The sequence below is a fragment of the Cricetulus griseus genome, chromosome 8 (assembly GCF_003668045.3).
Source record: "Cricetulus griseus strain 17A/GY chromosome 8, alternate assembly CriGri-PICRH-1.0, whole genome shotgun sequence".
Classification (NCBI taxonomy): Eukaryota; Metazoa; Chordata; class Mammalia; order Rodentia; family Cricetidae; genus Cricetulus; species Cricetulus griseus.
The window spans coordinates 55,467,761-55,481,125 of record NC_048601.1 but is presented as its reverse complement, the minus strand read 5'-3'; the positions used below and the strand labels follow the sequence as shown (position 1 = coordinate 55,481,125).

The 13,365-nt window shown below is 43.4% G+C and overlaps 1 protein-coding gene across 4 annotated transcripts; it reads right to left on the bottom strand.

Moving 5' to 3' along the window:
• Positions 1-3,333: 3,333 nt before the first annotated feature.
• Cnbp (CCHC-type zinc finger nucleic acid binding protein) lies at positions 3,334-12,535 on the bottom strand. 4 transcript variants are annotated; one of them, XM_027428700.2, is made up of 5 exons: positions 12,375-12,535; positions 5,829-5,967; positions 5,638-5,730; positions 5,284-5,485; positions 3,334-4,409 (listed from the first exon to the last, which is right to left on the bottom strand). In XM_027428700.2, exons 2-5 carry the CDS (start codon positions 5,950-5,952, stop codon positions 4,292-4,294), a joined length of 537 nt encoding a protein of 178 aa, XP_027284501.1. In that variant the 5' UTR covers positions 5,953-5,967; positions 12,375-12,535; the 3' UTR covers positions 3,334-4,291. The 4 variants fall into 4 exon arrangements, with proteins under 4 accessions (XP_027284501.1, XP_027284502.1, XP_027284504.1 ...); XM_027428701.2 differs by having other exon boundaries at positions 5,284-5,482; XM_027428703.2 differs by having other exon boundaries at positions 5,850-5,967.
• Positions 12,536-13,365: the final 830 nt, after the last annotated feature.

The window sequence follows — 13,365 nt, the reverse complement described above, 5'->3', positions numbered from 1 at the left end:
CCAACCAATCATTGCCAATTACTGGAAAGCTAGAAACAATGTTGCCATATAACTATTTAATTGAAAACATTCCCTCCTAAAAGGAGGCTCCTAAAACAGAAAAGAAACCAGGCTTAAAAACTCAGCAAGTGGCCCACGCCTTTAATCCCAGCACTTGGGAGGCAGAGGCAGGTGGATCCCTGTGAGTTGGCGACCAGCCTGGTCTACAAGAGCTAGTTTCAGGACAGCCTCCAAAGCCACAGGGAAACCCTGTCTTGAAAAACCAAAACCAAAACAAAACAAAAAACTCAGCAAGTTAGCCAGGCATTGGTGCGGCACGCTCGGGAGGCAGAGGCAGAGTTCGAGGCCAGCCTGGTCTCCAGAGTGAGTGCCAGGATAGGCTCCAGAGCTACACAGAGGAAACCCTGTCTCGAACAAAAAAAACAAAACAAAAAATCAAGTTAAAAGCCCCTTATAGCCTCTTGGTCCAACCTTGTAAAAACTGCTGGAGTAGACATTGAAACTAAACTACCATCTTTCACGTAATGCGATCATGGCTCACCAAGCTAGACAGATGGGTGGGATCATTTGACATGTCCCTGGTGCTATACCCAGGGTGAAGCTAAATTTATTCTAATCTCACTTGAAGTCACCCAACATGCAATTAACTCTTCAGCAAGCAGAACTCCATGTTTTATTTTTTAAATGTGCTTTGGTGTGAAGATACCAGATTCCCTGGAACTGGAGACAGTTGAGAGTTGCCATGTGGGTGCAGGGAATTAAACTGGGTCCTCTAGAACAGCTAGTGCTCTTAACTGATCATTAAGCACTTTGCAATGCATGAATGTACTATCTCAAAATGTGGACCACTAGTCTAATCACGACATTCAATTAGTTTATATATCCCTTATCCACATATCCCAAGGTGACTTTATACATTTCTAGTTCAAAATCATTTTATTCAAGTTTTCACTACTGAAACAGCTGACAATTTTTTAACTTTGTGTATTGGTGTGAGGGTGTCAGATCCCCAGAAACTGGAGTTATGAGCTGTCATGTGAGTGCTGGGAATTGAACCCAGGTCCTCTGGAAGAATAGTACTTTTAACCATTGAGCCACCTCTCCAGCCCCAACACTCAATTTTTAATCTTGGATTTATGTTCAACTTGTAGTCAAATGCCCCAACCAAAAATGTCTTATAATGTTGCATTGAAACCAGAAAATGAAAGGATACCCATGCCATGAACTCCTAATCACTGCAACCAGTGAAGCACGTAGGTGAACCAAGCATACCACAATGCTTGTGATCAGGGGGACAACTTACAGTGATCAGTTCTTCAGGGATCAAACTCAGGTCATCAGTCCCTTTTCCTTCTGAGCCATCTCACCCTTTTCACCTTTTCATTTTTGAGACAGCACAAGCTAACCTTAAACCTTTGCCTACCAAAAGCTGGGGGAGACAGAGCCATTAGGCTGGGTAGCATGTCCTAAATTTTTTTTTTTTTTTTGCCATAATGTAATGTACAGACATCATAGTGTGCCTGGTACCAAGCAGGTCTGAAGAGGGCATTAGTTCCTTTGGAGCAGAAATACAGGTAATTGACATTACAGCCATGTTGGTGCTGGAACCAGAACCCCAAATGCTCCTCTTCAAGGAGTAAGTGCGTGCTGTTAAACTATTGAGTGGCCTCTTCATCCCTCCCCCCACCTCCTTGAGAAAGGGCACAGACCCAACAGCTTTTGTTTTATGTGTATGTACATGTGTGCAGTGCCTTTGGAGGTCAAGGGCTTCAGAGTCCCTGGAACCTAGTGTCACAGATGGTTGAGAGATGCCATCCATGTCAGTGCTCTTAACTATGAGAGCCATCTCTTCGGCCACACCCCCCCCACAGAGGTCTTAAGGGTATTTATCCCTTAGGGAGAAAGAACTTTAAAAGAATGCATAGCCCAGTCGACATTTTCTAAAACCCTTTTCTAAAACAAGATGCAAGTTGTTGGCACACGCTTTTAATCACAGCACATGGAAAGCAGAGGCAGGTGGATCTTTGACCCCAGGGCTAGCCTGGTCTACAAAGCAAGTTCCAGGGCAATCGTTAGAGAATCCATCTTGAAACCCCCCCTTGCAAAATACAAGAGCAAAGTAATTGGTATTTTACAAAAAAACACTTGTCTATAGAACTGGTTAACTGTTCACCAAAGGTGTCAAAACACAGGTAAGGGCTGGGGACTTAGCTCAGTTATCAGAGAATATGGCCTAGCATGCAAAGTAATGTTTGTGTGAATCCAAGACAATTCTAAATATTACTGTGGTTGACCTAAAGACTCAGCACACTGGGCCACTGAGATGGTTCAAATAGTAAAGATGCCTACAAACAAATCTCAGAATTTGAGTTCAATCCAAAAAAAAAACAAAACAAAAACTGACTTGTTAGTCTCTATCTCTGAGCTCCACTCAAACATTGTATCTAGTGTACTGAAAACTTAATATCAGAGGCTGAGAAGAAAAGCACACATGCACTGACCCCTAAACCTCAATGTTTTATTGTGCATGCCACAGCTTGTGTGAAGGTCACCAGGACACTGTGAAAGCCAGTTCTATTTCTACCTTTACATGGGTTCTAAGTTGAAGTTATTAGGCACAATGACCCACTATGTTTTTTTTTTTCTTTTCTTTTTTTAATCTGGGCAGGTTTCAACTGTATTCAACAGTGAGTTCAAAACCAGCATGGTCTACAAGAGCTAGTTCCAGGACAGCCTTCAAAGACACAAAGAAACCCTGTCTCGAAAAACCAAAAAATTACACCCAATGTTTAGAATCACATGGGAAAACCACCAACTGTACTTCAGAAAGCAAGAGCAGGAAGGGTGCTTAGGGTTAACCTTGAACTACATGCATCCTATTACCTTGTTTTTATTGTCTATATAGTAAGGGCATTGAATCAGATAGTCCTGGGGGGTGGGGATGGGGACAAGGAATCTAACATTTCAGACCTTTCAGAAGCCGGGGTGGGGTGGGGTTGGGTGGGGGTGGAGAGCTAAAAAGTAGGAAAGTCCAGACCTATTTTGAGTGAACACAGAACTAAGCATTGTAACAACAGGTCAAGAGAATTTAGTGCATATGTTAGAAGTCAAAGCACAACTAGGTAGTCAGTCCTCTTTCCACCTTTACATGGACTTTGGAACCAAATTCGGGTCACCAAGCAACTGCCTTTACCCACTAGACCATCTTGCAGATTGCAGTAAACTTTCTATAGCTCTGCAAATGAATAAAGCACCCAGACCCTTGTGCTCGTCTGCCACCCGCTTTAACTTACTAAAGACATCAGCACAGAAAGAAAAGTCCAAACTGTCATCTTTCAGTCCTCCACATTCCCCTCTTTAATATGGCATTTTCTTCTATATACAATGATGAAAATTTAAAACAAAACAAAAAGAACTTTAGTCAAACTCCCCTTCCTCCTCCAGCTTTATTGGAATAGTTTAAAATTACATTTTCTATTTTTTCTAGGACTTCAGTTGCTTTTTCCATCTGACTTTTTAAAAACTGATTACAGCAAATGAAACACAGTTGTCTAAGTGATATAGTATACAAAAATAACATCTTGATTTCTGTGAAAATGCATTTCTCTGCAATTCCTGAATAGCTCCAAATTATGCTAACTCTGAGTGATGTTTACTCTGGGTTTTAGATTTAGTCTTTGAAAAAAATGTGTTCTACACCTTTGCCATCACCATATGCATGGGATGAAGCTGCTCCTGTGTTAGGCTTTTATCCAGATTTCCCTGGCATAGATAGCCATCAACACATTTGTCTTTTCAGTTTACTCTCCCACTCAACTGTATGTTCTATGAGGGCCTGATACAGATGTTACTTGATGTTACTTAATAGCTACTGAGGTCAGACAATCCAAGGCCGTCATTATGCTAAAAATTAATGTTATTTATGGAAGCTCAGGCACTTCCAGAATTGGTTTTACCTCCTACATGGGAACACACTCAAACCCAGAAGGGCTTATTGGTCTGACTGAACTCTTCCCATTCATTAATCCCTATTCACCAGTGGCACGGAAAGGGGGTTCTTTAACAAAGCATTATACATAACACCTCTACCAAACTAAACATAAACTTTTTTTTTTGTAGTTAAATGCAGAAATTCGGTTTTTTTTTCCACCCCTTTCCTCCTTTTACACTGCAAGTAAAGCTCACTGGCCTGGGAACAGCCTCTATCTGCCAACCTTTGGCCAGTGAAGAGGATTCAGAGAAAATAATACAACCATCAATCAGAAAAAGGAGGGGCGACAAAGGAAAATAATTAGGCTGTAGCCTCAATTGTGCATTCCCGTGCAAGATGCCCTGACTCGCCACAGCGGTAACAGTTGACTTCACTCGTCTTGCTGCAATTGATGGCTACATGACCAGTTTCACCACACCTAAAAAATAAATAAATTAGTTTTCACACTGCTTTCTCAGAAAAAAACTGCTGTCAAATCAAGCAAGTACATTTCTAACATTATAAACATTGAGACATATTGCTGGCACGTTTATCTCATTTTTTAAATCCCTTCCGGAGCACTCAGTAAGTATATAAACTTCCTTTTGGAGACAAGAGTCAGAATCTCTCCTAGATAAATCAAAGCTGATCTCAAACACAACCCAGCTAAAATTCCAGATCTTTGTATTTTTAAACTAAAAACATAGAAGAGTAAGACTAGGTTCTCAAAAACCTTGTCATGAGATTAACCACCACCAAGGTGAAAACTTTAGCAAAAATGTTCTGCTATTCTTAAACTAATCCCTGCCGGGTGTTGGTGGCGCACCCCTTTAATCCCAGCACTCGGGAGGCAGAGGCAGGCGGGAGGCCACCAGGTACCAGGATAGGCTCCAAAGCTACACGGAGGAAACCCTGTCTCGAAAGACAAAAAAATTAATCACTACAGTTTCATTTATATGCATCCAATAGCACTTAACTATACCACAGACAAACTATAGATCATGTATGGAAGTCAGAGTACAAATCACAAGAGTTTGTTTTTTCTTTCCACCAGGGGATACAGGGATAAAACAGGCACACACAACTACTTTTACATCCACCAAGTCCTCGCTGGCCTATACTACACACTATCTAAAGTCATCTGCCATTATGGCTGAGGACTCCCCAGAACCCACCCCATGGATGAAGAACCAAATTCATAAGCTGTCCTCAAATTTCAAATGCACTGATAAGGCTCTCCCTTTAACCGATAATACCTTCAGAAAAATCTACAATGGAGTCATCCCCCCACCAGCACCAACTTTCTGACTCACCTATAGCACTTCACCTTGGTGCAGTCTTTTTGAATATGTCCAAATTCACCACAAGAATAGCACTTCTGCTCATCCGCGTGGTCACAGTCACGAGCCAGATGCCCTGGCTTGCCACAGTTGTAGCAGCATTGCTCTCGCTCTCTCTTGGGCTCCTTGCAGTCCTTGGCAATGTGGCCACCTCTACCGCAATTATAGCAGGCTTCAACAATAAGGAAAAGAAGCAGACCAAGACTATAAAACCTTTTACAAAGTAATAACGCTTTAAACATGCTACAAATCCTCTAAGCTAGAAAATATAAGAAAGCTATGTGTAGGCACACACCTCTCCCAAAGTATGAAGTGTTAAATACTTACCATCCTCCTGAAGATCACAATCCTTAGCAAGATGACCAGACTCACCACAGCGGTAACAGATGTCAGGAAGAGATGAGGAAACAAATTGGAATCCTATTTTGAGCAGAAATATAAAGAATTTGGATGATCAGGCCAGTCTTGATATCAATGAATTCTGGAGTACCACAAAATTTTTTATTCGACAAAAATACCTCTATCCGAGGTAAAACCACCTCTGCCTCGGCTTCTCATTCCACGACCCCGGCCTCCGCCAGTAGGGCATTCCCTGGCCCAATGGCCAGATCGTCCACACTTGAAACACTCGTTGCTGCTCATAGCTGCAGTTAAGAGCTTTGAAATATTAAAAAAAAGAAAGAAATTAGTTTATAATCAATCGTTAGAATAACACCCACCTATTTACTTTTGACTTATGTACCAACTACCATATTTAAATGAAAACCCCAAAAATTTTATCTTACAATTCCCAAATGAAGCATATATGGATTAACATGCTTGAGTTAATCCCTGTAGTTCCTCAACATTCCAGGTCCAGATTTTTTTTTCTGAATGTTTTGCCAGCATGAATGTTATGTACTCATGTGTACCTAGTAACCAAGGAAGCTTACATTTCAAAAAGAAAAGAAAAAGAAAAAGTTGTACTTTTGCCCAGAAATACTAATTTAAAAATCCACCCAATAACAGTGGCTGAGAATCCTGAGTTCTAGGCCAGCTTGGACTATACATATTCTGATCCTTCCCAAAAAACCCGAGACCAAAAGTCAACCCAGCAATCTTATGCACAAATACATTTAGTCTTCGGAGATTTGACCATGCTTCATGAAAACTTAAAACACAGATGAAAATTGTGACTTTCATAATTAAGATTTCTCTCCAGTCCCCTTCACTTGTCACACCCCTTTCTAACTTTTAAGAGCCACTTCAATGCCAAGTCTATAAGAAAATCTGAACATACCTCCCAGCTTGGAATTTGCATTAAAATCCAGAGTACTTGCTTAATGGTTGCTAAATCAAACTAACGAAATGCTTTTTTATCATATTCTGATAGGGCTAAGGCTGAGTAATTCACCTTTGAATCAATCAGTACAGCATACCATATAGTGACCCTTTAATAGCATGGCTTTTGGGGACAGTGGGGAAATCTTCTGCTTTGTGCAACTGTATTCTATACAGACCCAATCCAATCTAATCAAATACCAACAGTAATATGTTTGCTATCACAAGTCACTACATCACTAACTTTTGACTATGGTAATATTTTCAATTATGTACTCATTAGGGTACAGTTACTCAAACTCAAGTTTTCTCAAATCATAAGTATGATCATATACAAGCAGATTTTTAGGAGCCAAGGCTTTTGCTTCCAATAGGGATCAAGGCTCACTCTGATTAAAAAAACAAAACAAGCCGGGCATTGGTGGCATTGGTGGCGCACCCCTTTAATCCCAGCACTCGGGAGTCAGAGGCAGGAGGATCTCCGTGAGTTCGAGGCCAGCCTGGTCTCCAGAGCGAGTGCCAGGATAGGCTCCAAAGCTTCACAGAGAAACCCTGTCTCGAACCCCCCAAAACAACAAACAAACAACAACCAAAAAAAAAAAACCCAAAGAACAAAACCTAACTCCAGGCTGGGAAAATGGCTCAGCAGTTACAAGCACTGACACAGCTCCAGTCCCAGTATACTAACTAGAGACCCTCTTTTCTGGCCTCCACTAGCACCAGGCAGACACAGATGCAGACCAACAGTCATATAAAATAAAGGCAGTACTAGTAGAAAGAGTAAACAAGAAAGTTCTAGGTAAAGTTTTATTATCTAACAATCCTGAAGTCACTGAGAAAAATTTCCACCAGGGGTAACTAAAATGAGCCAGCAGTTAGCACTCTACCTTACGGTCACTTGTCATGCAAGCTCTTTTTAACATAAGAACTCACATCTCTTTAGGATTACTACCATAAAGAGCTACACAAAATGTAAATATGAAATACATGATCACGAATGTTACATGGTGAGATTAGAACAAAATCAACCCAAAACACATACTTGTTTCACCTCTTTTAGGCAACAGGAGATCTGTTTGTTTTCTTCCTTCAATAAAAACCTAGTTATCAACTTCAACTATGCAGCACATGTTTCTTGGCAGCATAAAGATTCTAGTAACATGGTTAAGCCCCGGTTAACATGGCTAGCTGAGTGTCACACATGCCTCTTCACACCCTGCCATAGCTGTTTCATTCAAAAGGGAGGCGATAAAACTGATCTGTGGTCAGAAGCATTAAAAGATTAATTTATAGCCGCTCAGTTTCAAACATCTGTTAGTTTTATAACCCCTGCACAACCAAGTCATCCCAAGTGGCCAAGCTATTGACAGAAATATTGAGAACTTGGAATAATAGAGATTAGTTTGGCACTAACTCTGCAAACTCAAGCTTCCTGATTTAAACTCAATTTCCTAAATGAAAGGGATAAAGTTTACTAGAAATAATGGCTGAATTCCAACTATTAGAAATCAAGCATCTTTTTCATAACTATAATTATAGAAAATAAAGCCAGATGTGGCGGTACTGGCTCAAAATCCCAGTACTTGGGAGGTGGAGGCAGAAGGATCTGTTCAAGGCAAGCCTGCCTACATGAAACCCTGTCTCAAAAAAGGGGGTGGGGAGGGAGAAGAATTACACACATGGGTTAGAGATGACTGTTAAGACCATTTATTGCTCTCGCACAGGATCTGATACCCTCTTCTGTCCTCTAGGCAACTCTACATGCACATGGTACACATGAACTCATCAGGCAGGCACGCGCGCGTACACACACACCCACCAAAAGACTGTACTCAACGGAGCAGGGCAGATCCTGTAGAAGACCACTTCCATGTCAACTCTCTTCAAGCTTCACATGGATTCCAGAGATCAAACTCAGGTACCTGATTTTTGCTGTGTAATTAAGTACTTTACCTGCTGAGTTCATTTTTTTGCCACTCTATGCCTGAATTCTACGTTTCACATGGTCATGAAAGAAACCAGTTAAAGATATGGAGGCCATTCCACTTAAAAAAGGACAGTGAGCAACAGGTAATTTGGAAAAGATTCACTTGGATGCCAGGTATCCTGAACTAAGAGGCTTGATTATTTTACAGGCTTTGAACATATCCAGACTTTACAGGATATGTAACAGAATTTATAGCTATTTGTCTTCATCTTGAATAACTTTTTTTTGAGACAGGGCGAAACACAGATCTTATCTTGCTTCCTTTTATTATAACTAATTTTATTACAACAACAGAGTATGTGGTATTGTGTTACTAAGACAATTTACTGAGCATAATACCAAGTACGTTCAGAGGGCAAGAACTGCACTATGGTCTCTGTACAGCAACCCTGATACGGTAGAGATAATCCTGCACACGGGAAAAACTGATCTAGAGCACACAAAGGAATGTAAACCATTGTGTTAGGAAAGCCAGATGAACTAGTAAAGATAGCTTCGTACAAACCATACTTGGCAAGGGCCATCTTTCTCTTCAGTATTCCTATTATATAATATGAATGCATTTTCTAGGAGGTAGTTAAGATTTTTTTAAAAAGATTTTATTATGTATACAGTCTTCTGTCTGCATGCCAGCAGAGGGCACCAGATCTCATTCAAGGTGGTTGTGAGCCACCATGTGGTTGCCGGGAATTGAACTCAGGACCTCTGGAAGAACAATCAGTGCTCTTAACCGCTGAGCCATCTATCAGGCTGGTAGTTAAGTTTTTATCCTGTGTTGAGGTTGGACCCTTCCTTAGTGGCCCTCTACACTGAGCTGTGTCTTCATTCTAGACATGACTGCTTTATTATTAGAATTACTATTATTCTTGACTGTATATACAGTTAAATCCTTTACTGGTTTTGGTATAAAAATGTTATTGAGCCAGGCTGTGGTAGCTCACGCCATTAGTCCCAGCAATCGGGAGGCAGAGGCAGGCAGATTCTGTGAGTTTGAGGCCATCCTGGTCTACAAAGCTACAGAGAAACCCTGTCTTGAAAAACCAAAAAACACAAACAAAAAAAGGGAACATATCACAGAGAACAAGTGACTTATCTACTAAAGCCACACAGGTAGACCCAAGTACTAACAAGATGTCAACAGTTTGCCTCTAAATCCGTGTAGAGTTAAGGGTTAAGTGACAAGCATATATATATATATATATATATATATATATATATATATATATATATATGCGCTCTTCTTATATATTACTTGGATTCCAACGCACAAAATATTCATCCTTTTAGATAAACCAAATAAAACTGCACCAATTAAGACTCTGGAGTTGACCGGCGTTGGTGGTGCACACCTTTAATCCCAGCACTCGGGAGGAAGTGGCAGGCAGATCTCTGTGAGTTCGAGGCCAGCCTGGCCTCCAAAGAGAGTGCCAAGATAGGCTCCAATGCTACACAGAGAAACCCTGTCTCGAAAAACCAAAAAGACTCTGCAGTCATTTTAAATTTATTCACAGTAATCTTCCACAGATATTTCCCTCTCATATTTCCACACCCTACCGCTTTTGGAAGTAGGGTCTCTTACCAAGCTTTTGCTGGCCTGGAATTAAGTTTAGTTGGCTGTCCTCAAATTGAGATGGGCCTCAGCCTCCTGAGTTCAGGCACTAAGAGTGCTGAGATGATATAGGCCCATATCACACCTGGCTTGTTTCCCTAATGTACAAAGCACTCCTATTAGCAATCTGAATTTGAGGCCCAGGTTCACTTTATTAGTATTTAACAACCTGAAATTAGACACTGCCAGAATAAGAGCCCTATTAAGTGAGGCAGTATGGAAAAGAGCATTCTCCACATAGCTGGCCACGATGCCTTGGTATTAGTCTTCTGGCTCTCAACTTACTGTCAAGTCAGGAGGCTAGGAAGAGGAAGGCAAACTGTCTCGGCAAGAATTTACCCAATGGAGAAATCACTCTAGCAGTGATTTATTTACTAGATAATTTTATTGGGTTCTAAAAGGCCAAGTGGTCATAAATCACAAAATTTTTAATACTTTAAAAGTTATGATTTTGTCCATTGCAGTTGTTCAATTGCTAGAATATAATCCCTTGGTCTCCCTCTACTTTGATTTAAAATCATTTTACAGACTGCACGCGTATATGAAATAAATTTTCCCAGTCTACCAATATAAAAAGGAGTTATTCAAATATATCTTAATATGAAGTAGAAGGTAAGTACAAAGATATACTACTGTTAGATTTTAAAACCTGTTGCCAGGAGCTGTAATTTGGGGATGAAATTAAGCCCTTAATTCAGCCCTTAGGATTCCAATAAATTATTTCCTTTATAGTACAGCGTGGAGTTCCTTGTAGACAAGAAGCAAGCTTAACAAGCTTTTTAAAAAGTACCTAGAACCATGGGGGCTGTTACCTGATAAACCTGCATTTTAACCCAGGTAATTTGTTTTTTCCCCCCCAGAATTAAAGAATTAGGCATAAAACTACAGCTTATATGTCTTTAAAAAAAGACAAAAATCTTACATCCAATTTATACTAAGAGCAAACATCTAGTGAACTTGAAAATTTTAACCCTAATATTAAATCATTGGCGTAATCTCTCCAAAACTCGGTCAAACAGAAAATGGGAATATAACTTAATTCCCTTTTACTAAAATGCAGACAAATTGAGTGTCATGGTTTAACTTGTCTGTTTTCTGTTCTCAAGAATATTGCAAAAACTTGGAATTAGACGATTGGTGCGATTCGTTTCCTTTCCCCAAGACCCCCACCCCCACCTCAAGACCAGATGTAGTCACTTCCTCTGAAAGTGCCTGGTAGCTGAAGCCATGTGCTTGACATGTGGCAACAAGCAAAAGCTTTACCTATAAAATCAACACCCGAACCCAAGTGGGGGCGATTAGACCGTTCTAAAGCAGGTTTTCGCGCTAATGAAAATCTAGATTCACCTTTGCCAATTCTACTTCCGAGGCTTGCTCGTAATTTATGTCCGTTTAATCCGAGAGATATCGGCAAAGGCTTCTGCCGCCGAGATTGCCTTAAAGGCCTGACAAACTGGGGGGTGGGGGGGTCCTTCCCACCCTCGCCCGCCCCAGGGACCTAAGACTTTAATCTTACCGATTCAGGGAAAAGTGCTTTTTCGTGCAGCAATGGTGAATAGGCCGTTTAAGAATACAAAGTACAAGGGATCGGGAGGAATAAAGGTTGGCAGCATGGAGAACTGGATCCAGACTCCTGAGCCTTACCGCGACGTGCGCGGGCTTCGTCACGGGCCGGTTCCCGAGGCCCCGCAGCCGCTGGCACATGGCCCGCCAGGCCTCCACCCCGCGGTCGGGCTGCGGACCTCCTCCGCGCCCGCGCGCCCTTCCCCGCACACGGCCCGGTTCCAGGAGTTCCCGCCACACTGGCCCTGGGCGCTAGGCCCGCGCGCGACCCTCTCCGCCTCGGCCCCAAGGGCGCCGGGCCTCGTCGCCACACGCCTGAGGCCTGCGCGGCCGCGGGCGCCGAGCGAGCCCCCCCACCCCACCGGCTCTAGGTTCCCGCGCCGCAGGGCCGCCAGGGCGGCCGCCCTACTGCGGCAAGCCGGAAAGCAGGGCCCAGGAGGCAGCCAGGCCGAGCCCCGCGCCTGACGCAGCAGGGAGCAGGCCAAGGTGCGGCCGCCATCGCGCCTCGTAGCTCCGGCCCTCCGTCGGTCTCGGCCGCGCCAACCCCGCGGCCTCCACAGCCCGGTCCACACCCTGAGCCCTCACCTTCGGCGTCTGAGCTGCCCACAGCGGTGGATACTCGGACGCAGGCCCAGGAAAGCGACTCGCAAAGCAGTGGCTGTTTATTTTCAGGGTCCTTGCCTGCGCCACACGCGGGTCTGCACACGGCCCCACACACGCCGCTGCGCACGGCTCTCCTCCGCCTCGCCCACGCGTCCAATCAGCGCCGGGAACCGGGCCGGCCAATCAGGATCGCCCGCGGGGAGCGCGGCCTAGCGCGAGGGCGGCATCGGGCGGGGCATGCTCCGCCTCCACGCTCCGCTTCTTCCGCTGTGCTATGCGCGTGGCCTTCCCGCCTGGAGCTGGTTTCCGTAGCTCCGAGTCGTGTCTTCAGGCAGTTTGTCCCTCCATCCTTTGCTGGCCTTCTCCCAACCCCGACTGACCCGCTCTGGCCAGCTGTATTCTAGGGGACTGTCCCGGGCAGTGGTCGCGGCTTGCGGGAGCCAACCTCCCCTCCCCGGCACCCCCTAAGCGGGAGGCGCTGAGAAGCAGGCCAGGTTTCCAGAGCACACGCACTTAGGTTTGGGGGAAGGTCATCGAAGCGGCAGTGGCCACCATTACGGCCCATGAGATGCGTTTGGATTTTGTACCTTCTGGGTATAAACCGACATCTCGCTGCTAGAGCCCCTGGATTGTAATCCTCCCAAATGAAAATGCCTCATGAGGGTGAAGATGTGACAGGGTACTTAACTATTACTGAGATCTGTGTCACAACACTCCTTGTGACCTGTAATGAGTGACATCCCTAGGATTTAAGGGTGAAAGAGGAAGCCAGGAAAGCCGTTGACCTGGGCTGTTCTGTTCAGGATTGAACTTCAGTTTGGGTTTGGTGGTGTCTCCCAATAGAGATTGTGTGTGTGGTCATAGGCCTTCAAAACAGAAGGCTTTCATGTAAGTTTTCACTTTTAAGTCCAGGGTTTGACCCCCCTGTATTACCACCCCACCCCAAAAGATTGTCTTATGTAAACTGAAACAT

What these genes read in the sequence shown, in the direction of transcription:
- Cnbp (XM_027428700.2), bottom strand. Translation starts at nt 5,952, where the DNA reads ATGAGCAGCAACGAGTGTTTCAAGTGTGGACGATCTGGCCATTGGGCC. An exon ending in TTGTGATCTTCAGGAGGATG is followed by an intron (nt 5,486 to 5,637) that starts GTAAGTATTTAA and finishes TCCTTATTGTTG; the next exon opens with AAGCCTGCTATAATTGCGGT. An exon ending in ACCAAGGTGAAGTGCTATAG is followed by an intron (nt 4,410 to 5,283) that starts GTGAGTCAGAAA and finishes TTTATTTTTTAG; the next exon opens with GTGTGGTGAAACTGGTCATG.